Source organism: Saccopteryx bilineata, chromosome 8 (assembly GCF_036850765.1).
Source record: "Saccopteryx bilineata isolate mSacBil1 chromosome 8, mSacBil1_pri_phased_curated, whole genome shotgun sequence".
NCBI classification, from domain to species: Eukaryota; Metazoa; Chordata; class Mammalia; order Chiroptera; family Emballonuridae; genus Saccopteryx; species Saccopteryx bilineata.
This window is the reverse complement of record NC_089497.1, coordinates 30536389-30563316: the sequence shown is the minus strand read 5'-3', so window position 1 is coordinate 30563316 and position 26928 is coordinate 30536389. Positions and strand designations below refer to the sequence as shown.

Below are 26928 nucleotides of genomic sequence, written 5' to 3'. Positions count from 1 at the left end.
CCTTATGACCTCATTTAACCTTAATTACCCCCTTAACGTCCTTACCTCCATATACAGTCACATTGGGTGTTAGACCTTCAACATATGAATCTGGCAGAGAATACAATTCAGTCCATTAACACCAACCAACAACAAGTCCTACTTGTGTCAAAGCAGAGGGCTTCTACTCTGCTTTTCACTTATTCCTAACACTTTCAGCACCTACTGTTTCAACAGCATCGGACAGTGTCACTTGTGCTCTTGGAAGCGTAATACCAGCTCCTCTCTACCCAGGGAATTCTAGTGACTATGCAATTAAATCCATGCCAAATAAAACTAAATGAGCATTCTTTCCATTTCATATCCATTTTCTTTTTTACTTGACTTTTAGAGAGAGGAAGGGAGGAGTAAGGGAGACAGAGAGAAAGAGAGAAACATTTAATTTGTTGTTCTACTTAATCATGTTGTCACTGGTTGGTTCCTGCATGTGCCCTGACTGGGAATCGAACCCGCAACCTCACCATGTGGGAAATATGCTCTAAGCAACTGAGCAACCCAGCCAGGGCCTCATACCCATTTTCTTAAGGCTAGGACTGTTTAATCACAAATTCACTTATATAACTATACTCAGAACTTGGGTAGATTTCTGTCCACAGTTTGTTCTGAATTGTAATTACTCACTAATTACAAACACAATGAATAACAAACATTACTACTACTTATAATAAACAGATAATCATTCAAACAAATGTACCAACTTTTTATTTAGAATTAGAGACTCAAATATTATACAAATTAAGTACAGTATAAATTATGAAGCCTTCACAAAACAGATCATAACCATTTGCAATCATCTATTTCTAAAACAAAATAAAAAAAAACCCTGAGTCCAAAATCAAATTATTTTTAAGCTCTTGTCAACCTTTAAATTATTGCAAAACACTCTAAGAAATTTAATCAGAAAATGAATATAGCTACTGCATAGGGACTCATGCTAGCAATTCATTAAAATCAATGAAGGAATTAGAATTTAGTAAGATTTCTATTCATTCACAAATAAAAAGCACCTCATTTTAAAAAAGGCAATTATTTGTTTCTCGCCAGATCGTGAGGAATACTTTGTTTACTTGACTTTTAATTTCAATATGGCACAGTAAATTTGATCAGTTTAAGCAGTATCACTAAAAATGTTTACAATGTTCCTTACAGGCCCTTTCATGAATGAGAGTGGTCATGTTTAATATTTAAAAGTTAAAACAGTATAATATAATGGATATCCCTTAATTAGGTGCATGGCAAACTAAAAATATAGATTAAACAATAGTCTCTTTATTCAATTTATGAATAGAAAATTGGTCAGACTCCTTTTATTTATTTTTTTTGTTTTTTATTAGGTCTCAATTCTCCAGAAAAAAAGATTTTATATTATTGTTATTAATCCAATTCTAAGAATTTGCACCAAAAAGTTACCAAGGAAGACAGTATAATTTCTTAAGCTCATATTGTGTTTGAATTTATAAAAAGTGGAACTATACCTGTCTTAAGTAGATAACCAAAAAAAAAAAAACCACAAAACATTATTATGGTGTCTGTATATTTAAAATAATCCGAAACAAAAGAAAAATACACTCAAGAATGGTATCCACATCATTCAAGAACATAATTATCTGCATATATACAAACACACTTGTGAGGTTTTCCGAAAGTATGTACATGCTGAACCTTTTATAATTAAACTTATAAAACCAAACTATACTGCTCACAAAAATTAGGGGCTATTTTATAGCTTCATAATCACTTTGAAATACCCCTCATTTTTGTGAACAGTATATATTATGTCCGACTCACCTGTCATAATTGGAGCTTTCTGAATGCCAGAAGAGTTAAACCTTGAACACCTGTTGTTCTGTAAAACTGCAGATAAAATATAACCAACTCAGCATTTCAATAGGAAATTTATACACCACAATAACCTGTTGTACTTGTCATCAAATAAATGGACTCCAAGATACAGTTACTCTTTTTTAAATATTTTGCTTTTATTATTGCTCTTTAAAAAACATTTTAATCAAATCACATTTCTTAGAGAAAATGCACTCAGGATTCTAATGAATTAATTGTATTTTACAAGCAACTCTGCCTTGAGATGTAGTGTTCTAGTTCTCAAAATTTTTGCTCTCTTTCAAAGAAAATGAAATATATGGGAGATTTTCTTACTGACTCACTAAAAGAAAAGATTAATAAAAAGTATATAATAAATTTTTGGAACACCATTAAAGTTTTTAGTTTATTTACTACTAACTAGCTATACCATCAGAAAAGTTATTTAACCCCTCTGTGCCTTAGTTTTATATTTAAAACAAAGATATCAGAACAAATCATCTCTAAGATTCCTTCCAGTTCTCACATGGTAGGATTCTGTGCTTCTGCAAAAGTACCTACTTAATATATTAAATTTTCCATAAATGAAGAGAACTAATATGAACTAAAATAGCACAACTGAACTAAATTTCCCCTGTATGAAAAAAACATAAACACCATGTTAAAGCTCAACCTCCCAAACCTTACTTTACCCAATTCCCTTCTGAGTGGACCAATGAATAGCCCGTAGAGTCAAAAACAAGTATCTTAGTTACATAAATTATTTTAAATTACAATGTAAAGCTCTCAAAATATATTAAGTCTATGCGACAGTTTTCCTGCATTCTAATTTACATTATTTTCATTCTATGTACATTCAAGATAATCTGTGAAGTTAAGGTAAGGGGCTACTTAATATTCTTCTACTTCAAAACACCAGTCAAGTTAAATAGGATGAAGAGCGGAATGTTAATCATTATCATATTCTGTCAATTTAAAAATAAAAGCACGCTAGATGCTATTTATGCACTAGAAAAACAAGGCAAAGGTAAAAAAAAATCTTACTAACAAATGCTTGTGTTCAAATCAATTTAATTGTGGTTTGCAATTTTTTTTAAAAAAGAAAAGAGGGAGAGGATGTCAGCAGAAACCTACTTAGGTAATACTGAACCGGGACACTTCAAAAAAACCTTAATGAGAAATTTATGTCTTAATGAGAAGCACTTTTGGTATCAGTCAAGTGCAAGCTAATTTTTCTTTGTCTAACAATGGGCAGCAAATGAGGCACTTAACTGTAAAATAGAAAAATAGGGTATATTTTAGAAGTTCAAAATCATTCATAAGAAATTAGCATTATTCAAAAAGCAAAAAATTCTATTTTTATTTAACATGCTTTCAACGTTACACAAGCTTCATTACGAAAAATACCTTTGAAAATAAGACTGCTATTCAGTTTATAAGAAACAGAAAATATTTCCTTTTCAAGAGGCTTTTGGGTTTCTGAGAATGAAATTCAAGTCTTTTTAATCTGAGTGCTACATATTTATAAACCCTATTTATATACATTTTACCCATACTGGAGAAATGTTTCTAACTATCAGTAAAGTGTAACATGTGATCACTGACCTTATTCTTGACAATTCAGAAGTGGTTTTTTTTTTTTTAATTTATTCATTTTGAGAGAGAGAGAGAGAGAGAGAGAGAGAGAGAGAGAGAGAGAGAAAGAGAAGGAGGAAGGAGCAGGAAGCATCAATTCCCATATGTGCCTTGACCAGGCAAGCCCAGGGTTTTGAACCGGCGCCCTCAGCATTCCAGGTCGACACTTTATCCACTGCGCCACCACAGACCAGCCCCAGAAGTTTTTGTTTTATATAACTTCAACGAAGGGGGCCTATTGACTGTAACAGAATAGTTATTTAGCACCTAAATTTAGAGAGTACATAAGTATTGCCAAAGTTTTAAATAGCGGTATGTCCACAGATTAGGGAAAATCAGATATGTATTGTTCAATAATATTCGAACATTCACAAAGATTAAAATATTAAGCTTCCAAAAATTATCTTTGATTTGCGAATGTATCTACCCGTAACATTCAAACACAATATTATTTCTTCCTAGATTTACAGATATGTATTCTTTTTAACAAGTAAAGATAAGTAGGGTTTATTTTTTTCTTAATCACCATTAAATTGTCTTCCAAATGTGGCACTTTTTTCAGAGATATGTACAGAAAATAGTTCTTAAAAAATGTCACTGTACTCTAACACTAGTATTTTTTAAAAATATTCTTCATTATGAGGCTGAGATCAAGTAAATGACCAGGGAGGGAACTTTTGCTGAAATACACTGCAAATACAAAGTAGGAACACAAATGAACATACATCAATTTCTGGCAATATATTGGCACACAAATGCTTATCTCTGAGGCAAAAAAGAACTAAATGAATAGATAATGTTTGCCATGACATTATTGCAAATAAATACACCCTAGTGTTGGCTTTCTTCATATCTGGGAGAAATACTCTCGTGCTGCCTCTTTAAATAAGCAGCTTTTAATTATGGATGGAACACTTGGCTTTATATGTTAAAAATGATACATGACATCACTCAAGTTTTCCATGAGACAATTTAATCATTCCCACTGAAAAATCCTATAATCTTACATTCTCTTCCTATTTGCTTAGAAGAAGGCTTTCCTTGACTCATAAGGAAGGGGAAAGACAGCTTAAAAACACAAGCTCTTCCTCCAAGGAGGCTGGCAAATTTCAATAGTTCACAACCCTCATATGTTATTATAGTCACGTTAACAAATTGCACTCTTCAATACACAATTAACTTCCTGACATAGAGGAGTCAACAATCTCATATCTTTAAGGAAAAGTTTCCTACCTTCTTTATGATATCCTAGTTTATTTTTGAAAGGAAATGAATACATAAAACAAGATCACTGTTGAGTCAATTCAGTTCCGAAATAAAGTGCCTACAGCTTCCAAGATAAACATTGTTTGATACATTACAGTTAAGTAGAAAGGCTAACCCGATCAAAATAAAGATTAACCTCAGTATCTAGAATATGGAAGAAAATATGCGACAAGAATACAAAGTCTATATACATAGTAACAAAATTGGGGGGAATACTCCCATTTCCTTTTGGGGAAAAAAAAAGAAAAGGCAACTGAAAGTAGTCTTAAATTAAATGGATTTCTGCTTCTGAAGCAACCAGACATGCTACACAGTGATACCAACAGGCAATACCTGAAAAGTAGGATCGCATTCTGCCTGCTGCCCTTGAACTTCCGCATTTAAGTTACAATTCTCGGGTGGCTGGCTGCTCTCCTCTTGCAAGGCAGGAGACGGGCCACGAGGCTCATCTGCAGGAGCAGGAGCACTGCCAGACAAGGCGTCTACCTGCTCAGACAAGGCGTCTAACTGCTCGGGAGAAGGAGCTGTGGGGAGCACACTACCATCGCCTGCCCCTTCAGCAGGACTTGTCCTCTCCTCCGAATCCTCCAGCTGTTGGATTGAAGTTATGTACTGTTCAAGCAGAGCGTCATCTTCCTCGTTGTTTGAGCTCTCCTTACTGCACTCACCACGCTCTTCGCTGGCATCTGCTCCGTCCGAGTCTTTGCAATACTTGACTGTGTCAGTGGAATTCCCCATTAGGGAACCTTCACTGCTTTCTGTGGAACTTTTGTCAAAATCCAAAGACTCCTGCAAACAGTGAATTTGTTCTGTGAGGGAGGAATGAAAACCAGAATCTGGAAACTCTGGCAAGGACTTCTCCAGAGGAGCTTCGTCAGGAGCAAGGAAGCAATCAGAATTTTGGTCAGAAGAGTACTCCTGGCTCTGGGTGGACAACGCGGGTGCAGATGGCGCCAGAGAACCTGGTGTAGTAGGAACATCAGCCTGCCTGGAACTCAGACGCTGGTCCACAGTCTGCTGCCAGGCTTGCAGAGACCTTACCTATAAACCAAAGGACAGGGTTTCATTATAAAATAAAAACCATGCCTGTTTTACATTTGCCCTTTGAGCTTGTTTCCCAACACACATGAACTTGGCAAATGGCAGATGGTGCAAGTGGAGTTAGAAATGGCCTGACTTCCCCACGCTTTCCACAGCACCTCCAGCCTCCACGAGGCGGGCACAAACGGTACAAGTCCTTGGCCATGCAATTCAGAACGGCCAAAGCAGCTCTCTTGCTTCTCCTGGAAAAACAATTAGAAGTACAACTGTACATCTGTGTACCTGGCTAAGGGGTCAATAATGTCCTCAACATACACTGAGGTCCGTATACTAAGACAGAAGATTAGAGCCCACTAATAAAAGTAGATTCTCCAATATAAGTAGAGTCTCATTTTAGATACCCATTTGGGGTAAGAGTTTAAATATTATCTAACAGTATAGTATATACAACTCTAAAATACCTAAAAAATACCCTGCATTCTTGGTAATAAGGCCTTAACATTTTTAAAGTACAATGAAGATCTCAAAATTTTACTACATCTGCAACAAAACAGCAGTATATAGAATGTTTTAGTTTCCCCGTGACTGCCCTCCAAGGTAATCACTGATAGCACTTTGATGTATCCTTCCAGAACTTTTACTATATATTTTCAAGTACAAAGGGAGTTCTTAGAGTCAAGCGGAACACCAAGTTCTGCAATTTGCTGCTTGCACCGAACGGTGTTGTTTTGGAAGTTTTTCCATGTCAGTCCATACTATCTTCTTCCTTTTACCTATTCCACAGCATTCCACATTATTTTTATAATTTATTTAAGCTCACCCTAGCTATTAGTAGCTATAAAATCTTAAAAGGTTTTTGAAATTTGTAGTTAAAATACTATTACAAAAAATTCTTTTATAAAAATATTTCCAGGGAATTATCACCTAAGGGATATTTGATGGAATACAATTATAATAAAATCAATTGTCTGAACTGTCCCTGAAGTACACTATTCTAAAATTCAAGCTCTCCCAAAAACTCATGCGTACTTTTGAGGACATTTATATTGTAACCATCATACATGATGTTAGTCACCTTTCATTCAAATATTCCCAAAAGATAAAACAAGACAGATAATTACATAAAACTTCAAATTGGGTTTTTTTGTATCTATGTATTGCTAAGTTAAAACATCTCTTAATTTAGTCACTTTCTTTCATCATTATACTTTCTTATCTTTCTGGTTAAAATTATGAAAATATCTTTTTCAGATGAAATACAATGTAACCAACTTCACTGTGCTAGTACCAAGTTAGTGGCAAAGAGTACAAATTACATCCTTAACCTTGGGAACTAGTCTATGATTATCTCAATAAATCTAGAAATTTTCTTTGTTTACACATGATGTAAATCAGCAGGAAGGGTTTACCTGGTTCCAGAGAAATCTGACAGCTTCTTCTTGTACAACATTTTTAATACATTCTTCATCTCTTTCTTTTCTTAATCTATAATAATTCAAAGTCCATTACTGATACAAGGAAGTGTACTTTGACTTGTACTTCTTGTAACAATCAATAAACACATGCATTATAGAGATTAAAAAACAAATAAAAGTTCTTCTCACTTTTGAAATATCTAAGCTGAAACAAGTTTTTACAGAGACTCAACAAAGAAGCCAAGTGAGATGGCCTCAGTTTCCCAAACACACCACAGGGCAGCAGTTACGGTTTCGGTTCACAGCTAGAAACAAACACCTTCTAGGAGACGAGCAGGACTCATCCCATCAAACTTCACTCCTTGTTTTCCCCAGTTGCAGACCATCAAAAGACAACCACCCACTTCGTCCCATCACTTCCCCTCATTCACTCAAGTCTTACTCTGGGTTCACTGCTGCCCCTCCACACTCACGCCTATCGCAAACCTCGGGCTCTTCTGGTAGTTAGTTGGCCATTATCTCCCAGACTGTCACCATCTTGTTCTGAGGCTCTGACCCGATTCCCCACATTCTTTAGCCCCCAAGCCCTTCCCCTGTGTCATCTGAGACTCCTAAATTGTGATCAGCAAACCCTTATCAAGACAACCTCTTAAGTGAACTTACCCTTGATCAAATCAGACCTACTTCTAAGGGCTTTGTCGCCCTCAAGTGGAAGACATCTTTTCCACTCACCCATTAGGGTCAACAGATTGCTTCTCACTGCTGGGTACGAACTATTTTTTACCTTCCTACTGAAGAACTAAAGCTCCCCAAACTCTCTTCAAGTGCTGATTTCCCGTTACCCACCCCCATTCACTGAAGTCTCAGCACTGACTCTCACTGCCCCATTCCTGTCATCATTTCTGGAGACCTCAACACTGCCATGGATTCTCAAAGAATAATCCATCCCACGTCACTCATTTCATTCTCATTCTAGAGATCCAGACATTTATTTTGACTACACCATTTTCAAAAATGATTTCAAGCACCTACACAAACTACTACCTCCTATCTTCCCAGTTCATCTCGATGCAACAATCTAAGACGCCCGATCTTCATCTAGACCTTTGAACTAATGATCCCTTTCTCCTGTCTTTCCTCTTACCTCATTTAAATTCCAAGATCTATCATTATAATCATCCCCTCCAAACATCTTTGATTCCCTTGCCCTTCTCTCTTTCCCCTAACGATACATATCTGAGGAAAAACCATTCCTGGCTGAATGAAATTAACCACCCCCGAATCAGAATAGAACAGCTGAGAACTGCTGATGAAAATCATACCATTTCCTCACACTGCCTAGCAATCCTCTTCCATTCCCCTTAAAAGTTCACTTGTTTTTCCCTTATTTTCCAAGTGAGAAGACAGGGAGACAGACTCCTGCATGTGCCCCAACCAGGATACACAGAGTGACCCATGTCTGGGGCAGATGCTCTGCCTATCTGGGACCATGCTGGCAACCGAGCTATTTTTAGAGCCTGAGGGGGAGGTTTCATGGAGCCCTCCTCAACGCCCAGCTGATGCACTCAAAGCAATTGAGCCATGACTACGGGAAGGGGAGAAAGACAGAGAGAGTGAAAGAGAGAGAAGAGAGGAGGGGGAGCAGATGGTTGCTTCTCCTGTCTGCCCTGACTGGGAATTGAACCCAAGACATCCAGAAGCTGGGCCTATACTCTACCACTGAGCTAACTGGCCAGGGCCTATAAATTCACTTTTACAGTGACCACCTCACATCTCTCCCTCTCTTCATTTTCAGACGTTGACCACATTTTATACATTACTGAAGAAAAAGCAGCAGCCATCACACAGGATGTCCCCACACCCCACCGTCAACCCTATCACCCGGCCTGCTCCTGCCTCAGGCCACCACCTCTACTGTGCACTGGATCCCTCCCTCTTACCTTCTCAAGAGCTCAGTCCTGCCTTCTTCCTTTCCTCCGCACCCCTGTCTCTCTTCACCGAATCATTTCCATCAACACATAAGCACGCTATTTATCCTCATCTTTAAAAAATAATTTTAACTCCAGATTTTCCCCTAGCTCTTCTCTTCCTCACAACACGCCCCAAAAGGCTGATTACACTTGTCGCCTCTCATTCACAATCTAACCCACTCCAAACTGCCTTCATCCATTAATGCCCCTGCTCGTAGGAGCCGTACTGGGCAGAAAGGGTTAACTCAGCAGGACTGGGGTGTTGAACAAGAATATGATGGCAACAGGGGTAGGGGGAGGGGGGATGGGGTGAAGAAGGAGAGAGGGGTTGGGGGAGGGGAGGGGCACAAGAAAACCAGATAGAAGGTGACAGAAGCCAATTTAACTTTGGGAGAGGGGTACACAGCACAATCAAATGTCAAAATAATCTAGAGATGTTTTCTTTCAACATATGTACCCTGATTTATCAATGTCACTGCATTAAATTTAATAAATAAATTTAAAAAAAAGAAAAGAAACCCTTTGTATTCTAAAGAGAAAACTGACTTGACTGGCTTCTGTATGTAAGCCCCAGCAATGTCCTGCCTGTCAGGAGGATCTACACACCTGGGGCCTTGGGTTAAACTGGAGTTTATGCTAACGCTGTGCTCTCCGGTGAACAAGCGTTCTGTTCGCCTCTGGCCCTGAAGCAGTCTGACCTCAGGTGGAAGGCTTGAGGGACCCTCCCTGGTTGGCCTACTTCCCAGGTGCTGTCACACATCGCTGCTGGGAGAACCAGGCCTCTGTACAACTGCCCAGGGAAAGGACAACGAGAAGCTTGTGCCCGACTCTCCTGAACTCGACCCCACCTGCTTTTCTTCTACGCTGACTTACAGGTGTATCCTGTCATTATAACAAAACATAATCATGACCAGAATAGCATAGCTCCGAGTCCTTTCAGCAAATGATACCCCCCAGCTTCTGTCTCTACGTGCATTCTCGCTCTTCCCTGTAGCACCTCTGCTCTCCCGAAACACCCCCCGCGGGAGCTGGGACACACTCTCCAGTTCTTCCCACACTCTCCTCCTCTTCCACCTGATAACAGCAATAGGTACTGACGGCTGCAACACCAATATAATCTACTCAGAATAGATGTAAAACCCTGATTTTCCTGGGGGGGCTGTCAGGGATACATGGGAGCCACCGAGTGAAGGCATACTCTACCATTCCCCCAGAATTTCAGCCTCTTAAATTCTCAGGTCACCTAGTTGGTTCTATGTAGTTTCTCATCTTCTCCTTTTTATATTTATTCAGTTTTTCTACATTTTCTGTACCTTTCTGCGTTTAGGTTTATAGATGCCTATAAGGCACATACTGAGCCAACATTTACTACTGTACCACATATATGTGCCTACTGCTGTGCTAGACACGGAGATGACGTGACAGTCTGCCCTCAGGACGCCTCCCGTGCTCTGCAGCAGACAAGTAAACCAAGAGTGGCAACATGGTATAGAGCAGGCGTCCCCAAACTACGGCCCGCGGGCCACAAAGTGGTCCCCTGAGGCCATTTATCCAGTCCCCACTGCACTTCTGGAAAGGGCACCTCTTTCATTGATGGTCAGTGAGAGGACCACTGTATTTGGCAGCCCTCCAATGGTCTGAGGGACAGTGAACTGGCCCCCTGTGTAAAAAGTTTGGAGACCCCTGATAGAGTGTGACCGCAAAGGCATGATTCAGTGTTTCGAATCTACTTGGACAATCTGACACCCCCAAACCAACAACAATGCAGCCCCCACGCAGGACGTCTGACCCACCTCCTTATTTCATCGGTGAGGCAGACAATGTGTTCCTGCATTCTGCGCAGCCGGATTTCACAACGCACGTCTTTAGCTTGAGGGTTGTAGTTCCTGGCATAGAAGCCCCGCCAACAGGCCTGAAGTGTCGTGGCTGCTTCATTCAATTTCTGAAGGGCAACTTTATCTTGCCCCAAAGCAACAGATCTCTGGGTTAAAACCCTGCAGGGAAGTTCCTCTGAAGCAGTTTCAGACACAGCTTTTTCACCATCTGGCTGTGTATGGAAGACACTGAGTCCAACAGACTCAGGAAGGGGCGTAGGACTGTGGGTGTCACCTTTTAAGACAGCACTGGTTACTGCCGGCTCAGGACGAGGTAGCAGTCTATCTTTCTCATTTACCTCTGCACCGACTGCACTTTTCATCATTTGAACAGAATTCTCATTTGCAGCTGCAAAAGCTTTCTCCTCTTCCTTATCCAAGTCCTGGTCCTCCTGCTCTTTCACAGATCCGCCTGCAGCACCATCATCGGCCAGGCCCAAGGGAAGGCCTTGTAGCCTCAGCTCACCTGTAGGGGATACTGGAGAGAGTCCGGACGCCACCGGCATGAACGTCGACTCCGAGGAGAGCAGACTACAGTTCAACTTGTCCTCATCTGTCTGTATGTCTTCCAGGAGCAGGTCACTTCGGGAATACCTCGTAGTGTGTACAGAGGCTGGGAAGTTACTCCTAACAGCATATAGCTGGTCGTCATTACTGCTTATCCCAACCCAAGAGTTGACTTGGATGACGGGTTCTAGAAGAATCAACAGAGTATCATTTAAGCCACTAAATATCTAAAGAGGTTCTTTATTTTCTTTTTTAATTTAATCTCTATCAAGGTATAACTGACACACAAAACTTTAAGATATATATTTTTGGCCCTGGCCGGTTGGCTCAGCGGTAGAGCGTCGGCCTGGCGTGCAGGGGACCTGGGTTCAATTCCCGGCCAGGGCACATAGGAGAAGCGCCCATTTGCTTCTCCACCCCCACCCCTCCTTTCTCTTTGTCTCTCTCTCCCCTCCCGCAGCCAAGGCTCCATTGGAGCAAAGATGGCCCAGGCGCTGGGGATGGCTCCTTGGCCTCTGCCCCAGGCGCCAGAGTGGCTCTGGTCGTGGCAGAGCAACGCCCCGGAGGGGCAGAGCATCGCCCCTGGTGGGCGTGCCGGGTGGATCCCGGTCGGGCGCATGCGGGAGTCTGACTGTCTCTCCCAGTTTCCAGCTTCAGAAAAATACAAAAAAAAAAAAAAAAAAAAAAGAAGATATATATATATATTTTTAAAGATTTTGTTTATTGATTTTATGGGGTGGGGTGATGAGAAGTAATTGCTCCACTCTAGCTGTTCCTGTCTGCTTGTCACATGTGCCTTGACCAGGCAAGCCCAGAGTTTCAAACCAGAGACCCTGGCCTTTCAGGGTGGCACTCTATCCACTGCACCAGCACAGGCCAGGCCAAAACCGTAAGATATTGAAAGTGTATATTCTGGTGATTTGATGTAGGTACACATTGTGAAAGGATTCCTGCCATCTGGTTAATTAACACATTCATCACCTTGCATATTTATTTATTTATTTATTTATTTTGGTGAGTCCATTTTCAGTTACACCTTTTTTTTTTTTTTTTTAATAATTTTATTTTTTTAATGGGGTGACATCAATAAATCAGGATACATATATTCAAAGATAACAAGTCCAGGTTATCTTGTCGTTCAACAGTTACACCTTTCTAATAAAAGCTAATCCTTGAAATAGAGTAAAATGCAATAAAATGACTTCACTGATTCCTCTAATGCCTAAAACATCAAACCAGATGTTTGTTTTTATTCAGTGAGAGGAGAGGAGGCAGAGAGACAGACTCCTGCATGTACCCCTACCGGAATCTGCCCAGCAAGCCCTCTATGGGGCAATGCTGTACCCATCTGGCACATTGCTTTGTTGCTCAAGAACTGAGTTATTTTTAACGCCTGAGGCAGAGGCCATGGAGCCACCCTCAACGCCTGGGACCACTTCGCTCAAACCACTTCAGCTATGGCTACAGGAGCAGAAGAAAGAGAGAGAGAGAGAGAGAGAGAGAAAGGGGGGGGGAGGGAGAGGTAAAGAAGCAGATGGTCTCTTCTCCTATGTGCTCTGACTAGGGATTGAACCTGGGACATCCACACACTGGGCCAATGCTCTACCACTGAGCCAAATGGCCAGGGCCAAACCAAGTTGTTGTTGTTTTTTGTGACAGAGACAGAGAGAGAGACAGAGAGAGGGACAGACAGACATGAAGGGAGAGAGATGAGAAGCATCAATTCTTTATTGCAGCTCCTTAGTCGTTCATTGATTGCTTTCTCATATGTGCCTTGATGTGGGGTAGGAGAGAAGGGGACTACACCAGAGCAAGTGACCCTTGCTCAAGCTAGCAACCTTGTGCTCAAGCCTGTGACCTTGGGCTTTAAGCCAGTGACCTTGGGCTTCAAGCCAGTGACCTTTGGGCTCAAGTCAGCGACCATGGGGTCATGTGTATGATCCCATGCTCAAGCTAGTGACCCCATGCTCAAACTGGTAAGGCTGCGCTCAAACCAGATGCGCCCGTACTTAAGCCGGCAACTGCTGGGTTTTGAACCTGGGTCCTCTGCATCCCAGCCCAACAATCTATCCACTGAGCCACCTCTTGGTCAGGCCAAACCAAGTATTTTTTAAAAAATAAATTATTTCAATAATCATAAGAATAATCAAAGTATCAGATCAATACAAAAAGTAGCAGGCCCTGAATTTTAAAAAATCAGATAAAAGTTTTGATATGTATATATAATATACATGTGTGTATACACACATATCTAAACTATAAGATCCAAATGACCACTTAAGTGAAAAAGCTAATAAAGATTATGAAAATGTGCACTTTATCTGTTTTATGATGCCCAAGAGATCAACCAGCTTGGAGGAAACAGGAGTTAATTTCTCACCGCTCTCCTGGACTGTCTGGCCGTCCTGACCAGGGCTTGAATGTTCCGGAGTCCTTGTTTCCATAGCCGGAAGACAAGACGACTCTTCATTTTGGCTTTGGTTCATCAACTGCCTCTGGTGAAACCTAAAAGTCAACAACATCTGATGTGATTTAACACACATCAACATATAGTTTCTCCAGGCCCTGGCTGGGTAGTTCAACTGGATAAAGTACTGTGCTGATACACCAAGGGTGCGGGTTTGATCCTCTGTCAGGGCACACACAAGAATCAACCAATCAATGCATAAATAAGTGGAACAGCAAATCGATGTTTCTCTCTCTCTGTCTTTCTAAAATCAATAAAAATAAATTAAAAACTAAAAAGCTTTTCTGCTTCCTACGTAACACTCAGAAAGGTACAAGTTTACAAGTCTTCAAAGTAGATACCTCTAATCACCACCAAATTACAAAGCCTCATTTGAAAGCACTGGATAAAGAAGGTTAAGGAACTTATTTTTAAATCACACAGACACCCTCAGATGCATACACTTGCACAAACATTTAAGGCTGAATTTCTGATAAAAAAAAAAGTGACTACTAAATCTTCTGGCTGTACTTTTTAAAATTTTATTAACTGATTTTAGCTACAGCGTAATGGAGACAGAAAGAAAGAGAGACAGGAACATCAGTCTGCTCCTGTGTGTGCCCTGATTGGGGATCAGACCAGCAGCCTCTGCGTTCCAGGATGGTGCTCTGACCAACTGAGCCACCGGCCACGGCCTAGCTATACTTCTTTTTTTTTTAATTTTTAAAAATTTTTTTTTTTTTTTTTGCATTTTTCTGAAGCTGGAAACAGGGAGAGACAGTCAGACAGACTCCCGCATGCGCCCGACCGGGATCCACCCGGCACGCCCACCAGGGGCAACGCTCTGCCCACCAGGGGGCGATGCTCTGCCCATCCTGGGCGTCGCCATGTTGCGACCAGAGCCACTCTAGCACCTGAGGCAGAGGCCACAGAGCCATCCCCAGCGCCCGGGCCATCTTTGCTCCAATGGAGCCTTGGCTGCGGGAGGGGAAGAGAGAGACAGAGGAAAGCGCGGCGGAGGGGCGGAGAAGCAAATGGGCGCTTCTCCTGTGTGCCCTGGCCGGGAATCGAACCCGGGTCCTCCGCACGCTAGGCCGACGCTCTACCGCTGAGCCAACTGGCCAGGGCCTAGCTATACTTCTTAACATTAGTATTTAAAAACCCATACAAAATACCAACATTAAAAGGACCGCGCCATTTTAAAAAACATTCCAGTTTCCCATACTGCTCGGCTCTCCCAGAAATAACCAGCAATGCAGCTGCTGTGGAGCAAACTGCATTGAACTGCATGGTTCAGTGCCCTGCCAGCTGCTGCGGAGCAAACTGCATTGCACCGCATGGTTCAGTGCCCTGCCAGCTGCTGTGGAGCAAACTGCACTGCACGGCATGGTTCAGTGCCCTGCCAGCTGCTGTGGAGCAAACTGCACTGCACTGCATGGTTCAGTGCCCTGCCAGCTGCTGTGGAGCAAACTGCACTGCACTGCATGGTTCAGTGCCCTGCCAGCTGCTGTGGAGCAAACTGCACTGCACTGCATGGTTCAGTGCCCTGCCAGCTGCTGTGGAGCAAACTGCATTGCACTGCATGGTTCAGTGCCCTGCCAGCTGCTGTGGAGCAAACTGCACTGCACTGCATGGTTCAGTGCCCTGCCAGCTGCTGTGGAGCAAACTGCATTGCACTGCATGGTTCAGTGCCCTGCCAGCTGCTGTGGAGCAAACTGCACTGCACTGCACGGTTCAGTGCCCTGCCAGCTGCTGTGGAGCAAACTGCACTGCACTGCATGGTTCAGTGCCCTGCCAGCTGCCGCAGTGACAAGGGGCCCGAAGGCCCAGGAACGTGGGCCTTGGCACTTGCCTCAGTCCCACTGACCCACGGAAGACTCAGAGGTATCTTCACTTGTGAATTCATCAGCTGCTACACATCAACGGGCTTACCTCTGCTTGCTCAGAATCTTCTCCAGTTTGGCATCCTCAGCAATCTGGAGCCCCAGGGTGGAGGTGAGAGGACAGACTGTCGCTAGATACTGGACGAGCTGGACGTGCTGGCCGGGCCGATACGCTCGGCCCTTGCCTTGACTGTAGAGCCATTCAGCTTTCAAACTGGAATCGGGGACATAAAGACATGCCACCAGGTAGACAAGATACATTTCTAAGCAACAATGGTCTCCCTTCTTAATTTATCTCTATTGCATGATTGGATGTTTTTCTAAGTGAAACGCAATCAAGTTAAAAAAAGACTCTTGTTTTTTAGTTGTATTAATGGTTCCAAATATTTTTAAGTTATTTTCAAAAAAGCAATTAAGTATGTATTCCTTCTAGTCACTGTCAAAATGCAGTACCTCAATCCATCACAGGGGAGGTGTGATAACAGTATTGTGGTTATTTCTTGAGTTGTCCTTTTTTGGCAGAGATAATATACTGACATATTCACACATGATATTAAATGTAAACTAAGACTGCTTAAAAAATAATACAGGAGAAGAGGAAGTGGGTAAAGGTACAAATGAGTAAGATTGTCCACGAAGTGAAAACTGCTGAGGTTGGATGACAGGAGGTCATTATGTTGTTTACTTTTCCATATATGCTTGAATTTTTTTTTTTAACATGCCATTGCCTCAATTTTTCCATTCTTTTTTCCCTTTCTTCTTTTCGAAGTGAGACAGGGGAGAGAGTAAGACAGATCATCACATGCACCCCAACCAGGATCCACACAGCAAACCCCACCTGGGGCTGATGCTCTGCCCATCTGGGGCCATGCTTGCAAAGAAGCTATTTTTTATGCCTGAGACAGAGGCTCCACAGAGCCTCAGCACCTGGAGCTGATGCACTCAAACCAATCGAGCCATGGCTGCGGGAGTAGAAGATAAAGAGAGGAAGAGAGAAAGAGAGAAGGGAGAGGGGGAATGATGGAGAAATGGATGGTTGCTTTTCCTGTGTGCCTTGACTGGGAATTGAACCCATCCACATACCTGGCCAACGCTCTATCACTGAGCCAACCAGCCAGGGCTATTTTCCCATTCTTAACCCTTTGACTAGTGAGTTCTTTTCATGCTTGCTGACCCCAAGGAGTGAGTTTTTTTTTTTTTTTCAAAAAATGAAATTAGTTTCAGTTACAGTTTTATTAACTTAAAATGTTTGTTTGATAACCAATTTATGGAAACAAGAACATACATTTGCCTTTTTTTAATGTTGCCTTACGTGTACGATCTTACTACGGATGGTCAGTAGGCACAATGATGTACATGAATGTTCGTACTACTCAAAGGGTTAAATATGCCCCTCAACTTGAGTTGAGGTTTGATCATTCTGGTTTACTCTGTTTCTCTGTTTCTCTACCATTAACTATGCAATGTGATTGGTCTGAAAATCAATTCCAACCCAAAACCATTTTCTTGGACCTTCATAGTAAAGTATCCAAATCACACAAACTGCACTGTCCAAAGCTGTCAGGCTACCTAGCTGTATTGTAGACTGATACAAAGGAGTCCTGGTGCAATCAGAATATAATACATTTAGTCAGCAGTCTCCCACAGAAAAATACAACATACTTCTTTTGCTTAAAAAAAGATCCGGAGAAGCCTGACCAGGTGGTAGCGCAGTGGATAGTGTCAGACTGGGATGCGGAGGACCCAGGTTCAAGACCCCGAGATTGCCAGCTTGAGCGTGGGCTCATCTGGTTTGAGCAAAAGCTTGGACCCAAGGTCACTGGTTCGAGCAAGGGGTTACTCGGTCTGCTGAAGGCCCACGGTCAAAGCACATATGAGAAAGCAATCAATGAACAACTAAGGTGTCACAATGAAAAACTGATGATTGATGCTTCTCATCTCTCTCTGTTCCTGTCTGTCTGTCTCTATCTATCCCTCTGACTCTCTCTCTCTCTCTGTAAAAAAAAAAAAGATCCGGAGAAGGTAATCCAAGTGAACCCATATTCCAGCTTTAGAACTATACAGTTTGAAACAAAATAAGGTTCTTGAGTACACAGCAACATTTACTGCAGCAGAAAGGAAAAGCCACACTTTTTGGTAGGCAAACTGGACTTGGCCCATGCCCATCACCCGGCACCAGCACTATGCAGTCCTGGCTGCCATTTCTCACTGCCCCAACCCCATTCAATAACGAGATGAAACAGCAAGAAGGAAAAGGGCAGCCCTGTCTGGGACCCACCACTCCTCCTCTCATCAGGACACCCCTCCAGGGATGAGTACTGGTCTCCAGGACAGAGGGCAAATCTGGGGAGGAAGAATGTTATGTGTTGAGTCCATGAAAGTATGTATGTATGCACTGAGCAGAGGAAGTGCAATGAGGTTCAGTGATGAGAATAAACTCACCTCAATTCTCACAATCCAGGCCCTGGCCAGTTGGCTCAGTGGTAGAGCATCAGCCCAGTGTGTGCATGTCCTGGGTTTGATTTCCAGTCATCAGGAGAAGCACCCATCTGCTTCTCCACCCCTCCCCCTCTCTCCTCTCTCTCTCTCTCTCACTTTTCCCCTCCTGCAGCCATGGCTCAAATGGAGCAAGGTGGCTCTGGGCACTGAGGGTGGCTCCATGGCCTCCCCCTCAGGTGCTAAGAAGAGGTCGTTGCTGAGCAATGGAGTAACTCCCCAGATGGGCAGAGCATTGCTCCCTATGGGCTTGCCAGGCGGAGTCCAGTTGGGGGCCATGCAAGAGTCTGTCTCTGCCTCCCCTCCTCTCTTTGAATTAAAAAAAAAGAGAGAGAAAAGAAAAATTCTCACAATCCCCTCTAATTCCACTTTCTTTGCCCACATTCTAGTTCCTGACCTCCCCTAAAACTCTAATTCCACTGATCATGTGCCAGCGTCCAGAAGACCCCATCAGGCAGGGAGCCCAACTCCAAGTGCAGAGACCATCAATGATCTAAAGAAGGGGGAGCCCTCATTCCTGCTGCTTCACAGGTAGGAGAAGGGGAGCACCACTCAAGTGTCTGCTACCAGCTCCACCCTGGAACTCTGCATGCACTTTCCCAGAGCCACTACTGCAAAGGGTGGTTGGGTCCCAAGGTATTATTAATACTGCCCTTACACAGCTGGTGAATTACAAGCTTTGCAGGTTATCTGAAACTCTCCCTAAACAGGATCCACGACATGGTTTGTATAAAGTGCTCCAAGTGGCCCTGGCCGGTTGGCTCAGTGGTAGAGCGTCAGCCTGGCGTGCAGGGGTCCCGGGTTCGATTCCCGGCCAGGGCACACAGGAGAAACGCCCATCTGCTTCTCCACCCCTCCCCCTCTCCTTCCTCTTGGTCTCTCTCTTCCCCTCCCACAGCCAAGGCTCCATTGGAGCAAAGTTGGCCCAGGCGCTGAGGATGGCTTTGTGGCCTCTGCCTCAGGCGCTGGAGTGGCTCTGGTTGCAACAGAGCAATGCCCCAGATGGGCAGAGCATCGCTCCCTGGTGGGTGTGCCAGGTGGATCCCGGTCAGACGCATGAGGGAGTCTGACTGCCTCCCCGTTTCCAACTTCAGAAAAATACAAAAAATAAAATAAATAAATAAAGTGCTCCAAGCCTCAAACAACTGGTTAACATTAGAACTTTTAGACATCAAATTGTATGCTGGGCACTAAGATAAACTCACCAGCCCCACCCAACCTCTAGAACTGATATTTATATCTTAGTCTTTGCAGAAAGGACAGAAAATCCTTAGCAAGCTGCACATAGTCTGCTATATGATTGCACCAATGAGCTTCATTTCTAAATATACATTTTAAGGAATAGTTTATGAATCTGCAGAAAGCTAGAAACTGCCTTTCCAGTCACTGCCACAATCAGTGTGACGTTGAAGAGGTCATATTCACCTTTCCTTCTGAGAAATCACGTATCCATCAAGAACTCTGAGGTTCAAGCACCAGCTGACGATGTACGGCCGGTAGTCAAACCCTGGAATGGAAGGTGTTGCCATCACACAAGGATTGCTCATGATCGACAACTGCTCCAATTCAGTTAAGGATGCCAAAAAAGAGATCTGGAACAAAGGATATCTTTGTTAAGCAAAACGGACTATCCCGTGTCAAGCGCAAGGCTTCCGCTGATGACACAGCCTTGGCAATTTGAGAATGTAACAATCCCCCTCTTGTTCTGAAAAGCGACAAGTAACACTCTTAAATTATCCATTGATTTCCAAAATTCCTACAATATGGCCATCTGTCCCTCTGCAGAGTCCCTCAGAAAGTATCACACTGCCCCCCACAGAGAACCCTATTTTGAAAACATAACCGTAGCCGGAGCAAGGCGCACAGAGTGCCTGTTAGCCCTGCAAGGCAGCCGTCTCTCTGCCACCACTCTCTTCCAAACGCAGTAACTGCAGCTCTGCCCAGGAAATGAAGCCTTAATGACACAGTGACATTAATAAAAGTGGAAGGAAAAGGAATGATCAGCAGAGCCAACCAAGTGTTTCATAGCGATGGCAGGGTCTCCCAAGACCCTCGGAGCCCAAAAGTGAGCTCCCAACTTCCTCCTGCACCTCTCCCTTTCTCACAACTTCCGAACTTCCCAGTTCCCACAGGACACCCTCGAACTTTACCTCATTTAAGTCCCGAATTTCATTTTCCGCCAAAGAAAGGATAACGAGACTTCTGGGTAGGTAAGCTGGCGCAGTTCTGAGAGAAGTGATGATGTTTCCATGTAAAAGCAGCGTCTTAAAAGTAAAAACGGGACAAATTACAAATAAAAAGATTAGATGGGTCTATGTTGACAAATTAAAATGGTACATACAACAATAGAGGGACCTATTTGATTATATGACTTACAGCACACAAAGCAGACTTAATGCTAGAAGGGTCCTAGGTCGTATTCTGGTCCACTCTCTCTTTTTCCGTCCACATTCAGCCCAAGAAAGTTGAATGATTTGCCCAAGAACATGTTTGGCATAGCAACTAACATTTTGTCAGATCTAGTTTATTTCAACTGTAGCAATTGCCAACACACTCATGTATTTCCTTATAAAACATCAAACTAGAGGGTGAGGAGAAAACATTCCTTGATATCATGTATATAGCAAATTTTCCAAAGGAGAAGGAGGGAAGAAGAGAGAGAACCCACGATCCATAATCTGCAACTGGATTCTCTTGGAAGCTAAAAGCTGGAGGGTAGAATGTGCGCCTGGCGGATGAAGCTGTCAGCAACAGTGAGGAGCAAACACTGAGCACCCAGATTCTAATAAGAGAATCATGCCTTCATTTCAGAAAAAAAAAAGGTTCAATCATCTTTAGTTCATCTGAATTCTCTTAGTAGCTGGCTAAATCCAACTGTTTAGAATAGTGTATTTTTTGCTAAAACTGTGAGGAAAGATGACCCAACCACAGTTCTTCTAAAACTTAGAGAGTTCATCTGATGCTAATAATATCCAATGAAGCAAAAACAGAGAAAATTGCCTACACACATCTTTTTATTTTTATTTCTTATTTTATTTATTTTTTTAAAAAGAGAAACATCAGTTTGTTGTTCCACTTATTTATGCGCTCATCGGATGATTCTCTATGTGCCTGACTGAGGCTCAACCCTGTACCTTCGGTATGTCGGGACGCTTTAACCCACTGAGCAACCTGGCCGGGGCCCCCATACAGGTCTTCTGAAATTGTGAGTCCAGCTGTTACTTATTTGACTGCATGATACATTCTCTTCCATGAAAAGTACTATATGCTATAAGTTTATTTTATTTTATTTTATTTTAAAGAGACAGAGAGGGATAGATAGGGACAGACAGACAGGAATGGAGAGAGATGAGAAGCATCAATCATTAGTTTTTCATTGCGACACCTTAGTTGTTCATTGATTGCTTTCTCATATGTGCCTTGACTGTGGGGCTACAGCAGACCAAGTAACCCCTGGCTCTAGCCAGGGACCTTGGGTCCAAGCTGGTGAACCTTGCTCAAACCAGATGAGCCCGTGCTCAAGCTGGCGACCTCGGGGTCTCAAACCTGGGTCCTCCACATCCCAGTCTAACACTCTATCCACTGCGCCACCACCTGGTTAGGCATAGGTTTATTTTTTTTTAAGTTAAAGTGAAGTTAATTTTGATAACTTAGCAATACTATTACTAAAAACACAGCAATTCCGAGTGTCAAAAAGGCAGGCTCAAGTTCAGGAGTAACTACGTTCAACCTCACCAACACGTTACGTATTTGCTGTAAAGCCGCTAGCATGGCGGCTGGGCATGAAGGGAAATTTCATGTCTGAAAGATGGTAAACTAAGAACCTTAAGTACAATGACTAGTTTTAATTAAATCAGTTATAGAAACCAAAAACAAAAAGTTTCATACTTAGTTTCTGCTACTCTATTAGAATTTTTATCATAATGAGTATACTCTGTTCTTCATATTCAGCAGGCTGCTTTTAAGCCAATCATATCACTTTCTCTCAGTATTTTAGTATAAAATTTCAGAAATGACATAGACAGAACACAGGCTTACCTTCAGTGCTACCAATTTCGAGAGATCACCTATCTGGGGTAAGTTGTTGTCTGATAAATCGAGGTGCTGTAGAGCTGTGCAACTATTGATTTGGTCCATGGCCTATCACAAGAAAATTATCACGTCAGTTCACGCACACAAAATCAATAAAAGAAACTCTCCCCTACTTCCTCCTCGCTGAGTCCCCTGCCTATTCTGCTTACCGTTGGAAGCAGAGGAGCAGCACCTAGTGAGAAAAAGCAGTACTAAAAAAGAATTGGTAAAACGTTACGTAGCAAGCATCCATGTTCACTATCGCTCTACGAGGAGAGGATCGTATCATCCCACATATTTAGAACCTAAAGAACATGACACATGACAGCTGGGAGGGCACAGACTTCACAAGTTAAGAGTAGAGCCAACCTGCCTGGATTCAAATCCTGAATCTGCAACTTCCCAGCTGTGTGACCTCAGGCAAGTCACTTAACTTCTCGACCCCTCAATTTCCTCATCTATATAATGGGCATAACGACACTACGTATAGGCTGTCATGAGATTGAGTGAGTTAATACAGTTAAGATGCTTAGAATAGTGCCTTGCCTAAACTAACTGTTCAATAAAAGCCAGATATTAACAATAACATTTAATCCAGTCCCCTCATCTAGCGTATTGAAAAATAAGACACAGAGATAGTTATTAATTTATCCAAAATGGTGGAAGCAGGACGAGAATCCAGCTCTCCTGACTTTTAAAACAGAACACTCTCCACTCTATCACTAAACATTTACTTAACACTTAACGCAGCATGACCTAGTCTCCCTCCTAACATGTCGTTCTATTTGATCCACTTTTCTAAGTATACTACAGATACTTCGTTCACATTTAAAAAGAATATTATACTGCATTATGTGTTTCAAAATGAAATTTTTTTTAGTTTATGTTAACTGAAATCATCCCTGTAGAGTGTGAGTGCGTACTGCTTAAATTTCTTTTACAGTGAACACTTTTGTAAATTAAAAAAAACCAAAAAACCTAATTATTAAAAAAAAGAGAGAAACAGTTTACCTTCAGATTATTTCCTGCCAAATTCAGCCACTCTAAATGTACCAGCTCCTTCAGTCCTTCCACATAGCCAATGCTATTATGAGGCAAATTTAACACCCGGAGTTGGGTCAGTTTGGCCACGCCCATCATCCGCACTAGTCGATTATTAGCCACTGACAACTGTGAAACGGAAACATTTCATTATTTTTCGGAATATAATATATAGATCACTTTCACATGAAGGTGGTTAAAAAGATTTGCTTATCTGGCCAAACGTGCCCAAATATATAAACTCAATTTGTACTTTTCACATATATTTTCTACATGTTCCACAGAGTAACCATTAGTTTGTTGCTGCTGTCATTACTCTTAGACAATGGAAAATACTCATAACCCTCAGCAATCAGATCTCCAGTTAGTAAAGAGAAAACACTGTTAACACAGCAACTACTTGAGAATGTAAACTCTACAGAATGGGGCCCTTAAACTGACTAAGTCAAAATCTAGAACAGTGCCAGATACATAAGAGGGGCACAGTAAACATCTGTTGAACAAATGAATGAATGAACTCTTTACCCCATCATGAAATGAAACGGTATCTTAACACAATATTTTCCCAAAATAAAGTGTTGGCTTTTTTTTTTTTTTTGTATTTTTCTGAAGTTAGAAGCGGGGAAGCAGTCAGACTCCCGCATGTGCCCGACCAGGATCCACCCGGCATGCCCACCAGGGGGCGTTGCTCCGTTGAAACCAGAGCCATTCTAACACCTGAGGCGAAGGCCCTGGAGTCATCCTCAGGGCCGGGGCCAACTTTGCTCCAATGGAGCCTTGGCTGTGGGAGGAGAAGAGAGATAGAGAGAAAGGAGGGGGGGTGGAGAAGCAGATGGGCGCTTCTCCTGTGTGTCCTAACTGGGAATCGAACCTAGGACTTCCATACACTGGGCCGACACTCTACTGCTGAGCCAACCAGCCAGGGCTTTTTTTTTTTTTTTTTAAACAAATGCTTCTTTTTTTAGTCCAATCTAAATGTGTTCACCTTCAGGAGAAACTGTCATGTAAAGCTATAAGGCAACATTTACTACTTTCCAGGTCTGCACAGTTACCTTTGTTAGATTATTTTATTGTTTTATTAGATATAATAATAAAATGGTCCTATATAACTATTTCCCCAGATACAACACCTACCTGTATTAATCGTCTGCATTTCTCAAGATTTTCCAATTTAATAATCTGATTTTTATCCAGAATCAAAGTATGAATATCAGCTTCACAGGGTAAGTTTGCACTTAATTTCTGTAGCCCCTGTCCGGACCAATTGACCACCGATGCTTGAAAAGAGAAGAAAATTTTTAGAAAACACAAATCAAACAACTGATCATATGGATGTAATTATACTCATAAAAACCCTATACATTCCGATTTCAAAAACACTACAGAGCTCGATAGTATCAAGAAAGCAATCAAGTTCTAAAGGACCACAGGTTGAAATTATTCACTTGCCTTTAGAAATATCAAAATACACCATGGTTTGTGATATTCTACTCAAGTTTATATGATGAAATACATACTCTGGAATTCTTCACATTTAAATATGAACTATCAGTTCCATATTTTGTGCCTTACATAGTGAAAGTATTTTTTTTTTAAGATTTTAGGCCCAAATCAAAGTATACACTTCAGTTAATCTATCTACAAAACAGAAATAGTGCACCTAATTCATTAAATTGCCGTGGGGATGAAGAGCACCCATATGAACAGCACTCAGCCCTATCCCTAGCACACAGCCTCAATAAAGTACTTTAGTACAACACTCAAATCCTGGCTCCAGCAGTTCACCTTTGTGGTATCTTGGGCAAGCTACTGATCTCTTTGGGTTCACTTTTCTACTCTGTAGGATGGGTTTGATAATACCTGCCTTATCATGTTGTTCTTTAGAGAAAATTAGATGATGTAAAATAAAACTTTTTTTAAAAAGCACCCCAAAACATAGTCCAGTTCATATAAAATGTGCTCTCTAAGTGTTCATCGCTACTATTTTAAGTTGCCTTGGTGGGCCGGGGAGTGGAATTTAAGACACGCTGATACCCAAAGGAGACGGAGCCAGAGAAAACTGTCAATTTCAAAGTTTATACCCAAATTACGATTACTGCGGGAACTAATTTTTCGAGAATGCTCCTGGAGAGACTCAAGGTCTTCCCATTGTCTAATGGCTTCTAGCATTCGGGGTCAGGGCCAGGGGGTGGGTGGGTCATGGGATTCTCTTGAGAATTTGGTGAAAGCTGTGCACTGTGTCCCAGGAAAACGCACAGCCTTTGCACACAATTCCAAGAGTCGACAAACCTCTTAGAACCACTGCTCGCCCTCTCCTCCCAAGAATTTAACGAGCCCCCGACCTAAGCAGTGGAGAAAGGCCTCGACCCTCGGCCCTGCCCCCGACCCAGGCGGCGGCTGCAGAGCCTCACGGCCGTAACTAAAACAAAGAAGCTCGGCTCACGCCCAGGGGCTCCGGGTCACAGAAGCACGGAGGCCCGCGCTCCCTGGGGCAGCGACCAAACCCGACCCCAGCATCCCGTCTGCAGAAGCAGGGGTGGAGAACAGTGGGCTCGGGATGACCCCCAGATGGTATTACAGCCACCGAACACGTCCAAGAAAGGGCTCAACGTAAGTGCAGGGAGCTGTGTTTGCCAGAGGGTGTCCTGGACGTTCTGGGAACCGAGGGGAAAGAGGGAGATCCTGCAGTTCTCACTCGGGCACCCAGTACTCAAAGTAAACGTCCTACAAGAGTCACCGCAGTCGGAAACCCATCACCAGGACAGCGTGAGGAGCGCGGGAGCCGGGGCGCCCGGCAGCGCGAAGGACCCCGGAGCCTGTAGTCCCCGCGCCGGCCCTGGCCGCGACGCCCCAGAGATAGGTAGAGCCCCGGGACTGCAACTCCCAGAAGGCAGCGCGCCTCCGCGACGCCCATAGACCTCATCCAAAGAACAGGTCCAGGACTGCAACCCTAAATCCAGGCTTTTTTCCTTCCCCAGATAACTATTTAATTCAGTCCCATGGAGTAAACCTGGGGACTCAGGGGTGAGAAGCGCCTTACCTTCCCCAGGAGGTAAAGCCGCATCGACACGCGCCACCGCCATACTTCCCGCTTGCTAATAATACCAAGCAACCGTCCTCCAGCTGCTCCACTTGTGGTCGAGGATAGGAGGAACAGGAAACTACAGCTCCCAGAATGCACTGCATGCAGACGGCCTAATTGGCTGCCTACGTTTGATGCTGAAAACCCCGGATTAGACTTCAGCGGTAGTAAATTTAGAACCCTGGTCAACTCCCTTAATTGGACAGGTGAGCAAACTGGATTCTTTCATTCCCATTGACACTTTTACCATCGGGCTGTTGCACAATCGCTACTTATTGCAGCCCGAATTGGAGAGCTCATTGCTAGGAGTCTTTGTAGGGAATGCCTGTTCTTTGAACAAT

The 26928-nt window shown here is 42.7% G+C and overlaps 1 protein-coding gene across 2 annotated transcripts; it reads right to left on the bottom strand.

The window, feature by feature from the left end:
- Positions 1 to 809: 809 nt before the first annotated feature.
- Positions 810 to 26663, bottom strand: CEP97 (centrosomal protein 97). Of its 2 annotated transcripts, XM_066241231.1 has the most exons (12): positions 26546 to 26663; positions 24640 to 24782; positions 23476 to 23634; positions 22432 to 22533; positions 20544 to 20657; positions 19819 to 19985; positions 15947 to 16111; positions 13949 to 14073; positions 10981 to 11755; positions 7212 to 7287; positions 5095 to 5802; positions 810 to 1893 (listed from the first exon to the last, which is right to left on the bottom strand). In XM_066241231.1, exons 1-12 carry the CDS (start codon positions 26586 to 26588, stop codon positions 1831 to 1833), a joined length of 2640 nt encoding a protein of 879 aa, XP_066097328.1. In that variant the 5' UTR covers positions 26589 to 26663; the 3' UTR covers positions 810 to 1830. The 2 variants fall into 2 exon arrangements, with proteins under 2 accessions (XP_066097328.1, XP_066097330.1); XM_066241233.1 differs by lacking the exon at positions 810 to 1893 and having other exon boundaries at positions 3536 to 5802.
- Between the last annotated feature and the right edge of the window lie 265 nt (positions 26664 to 26928).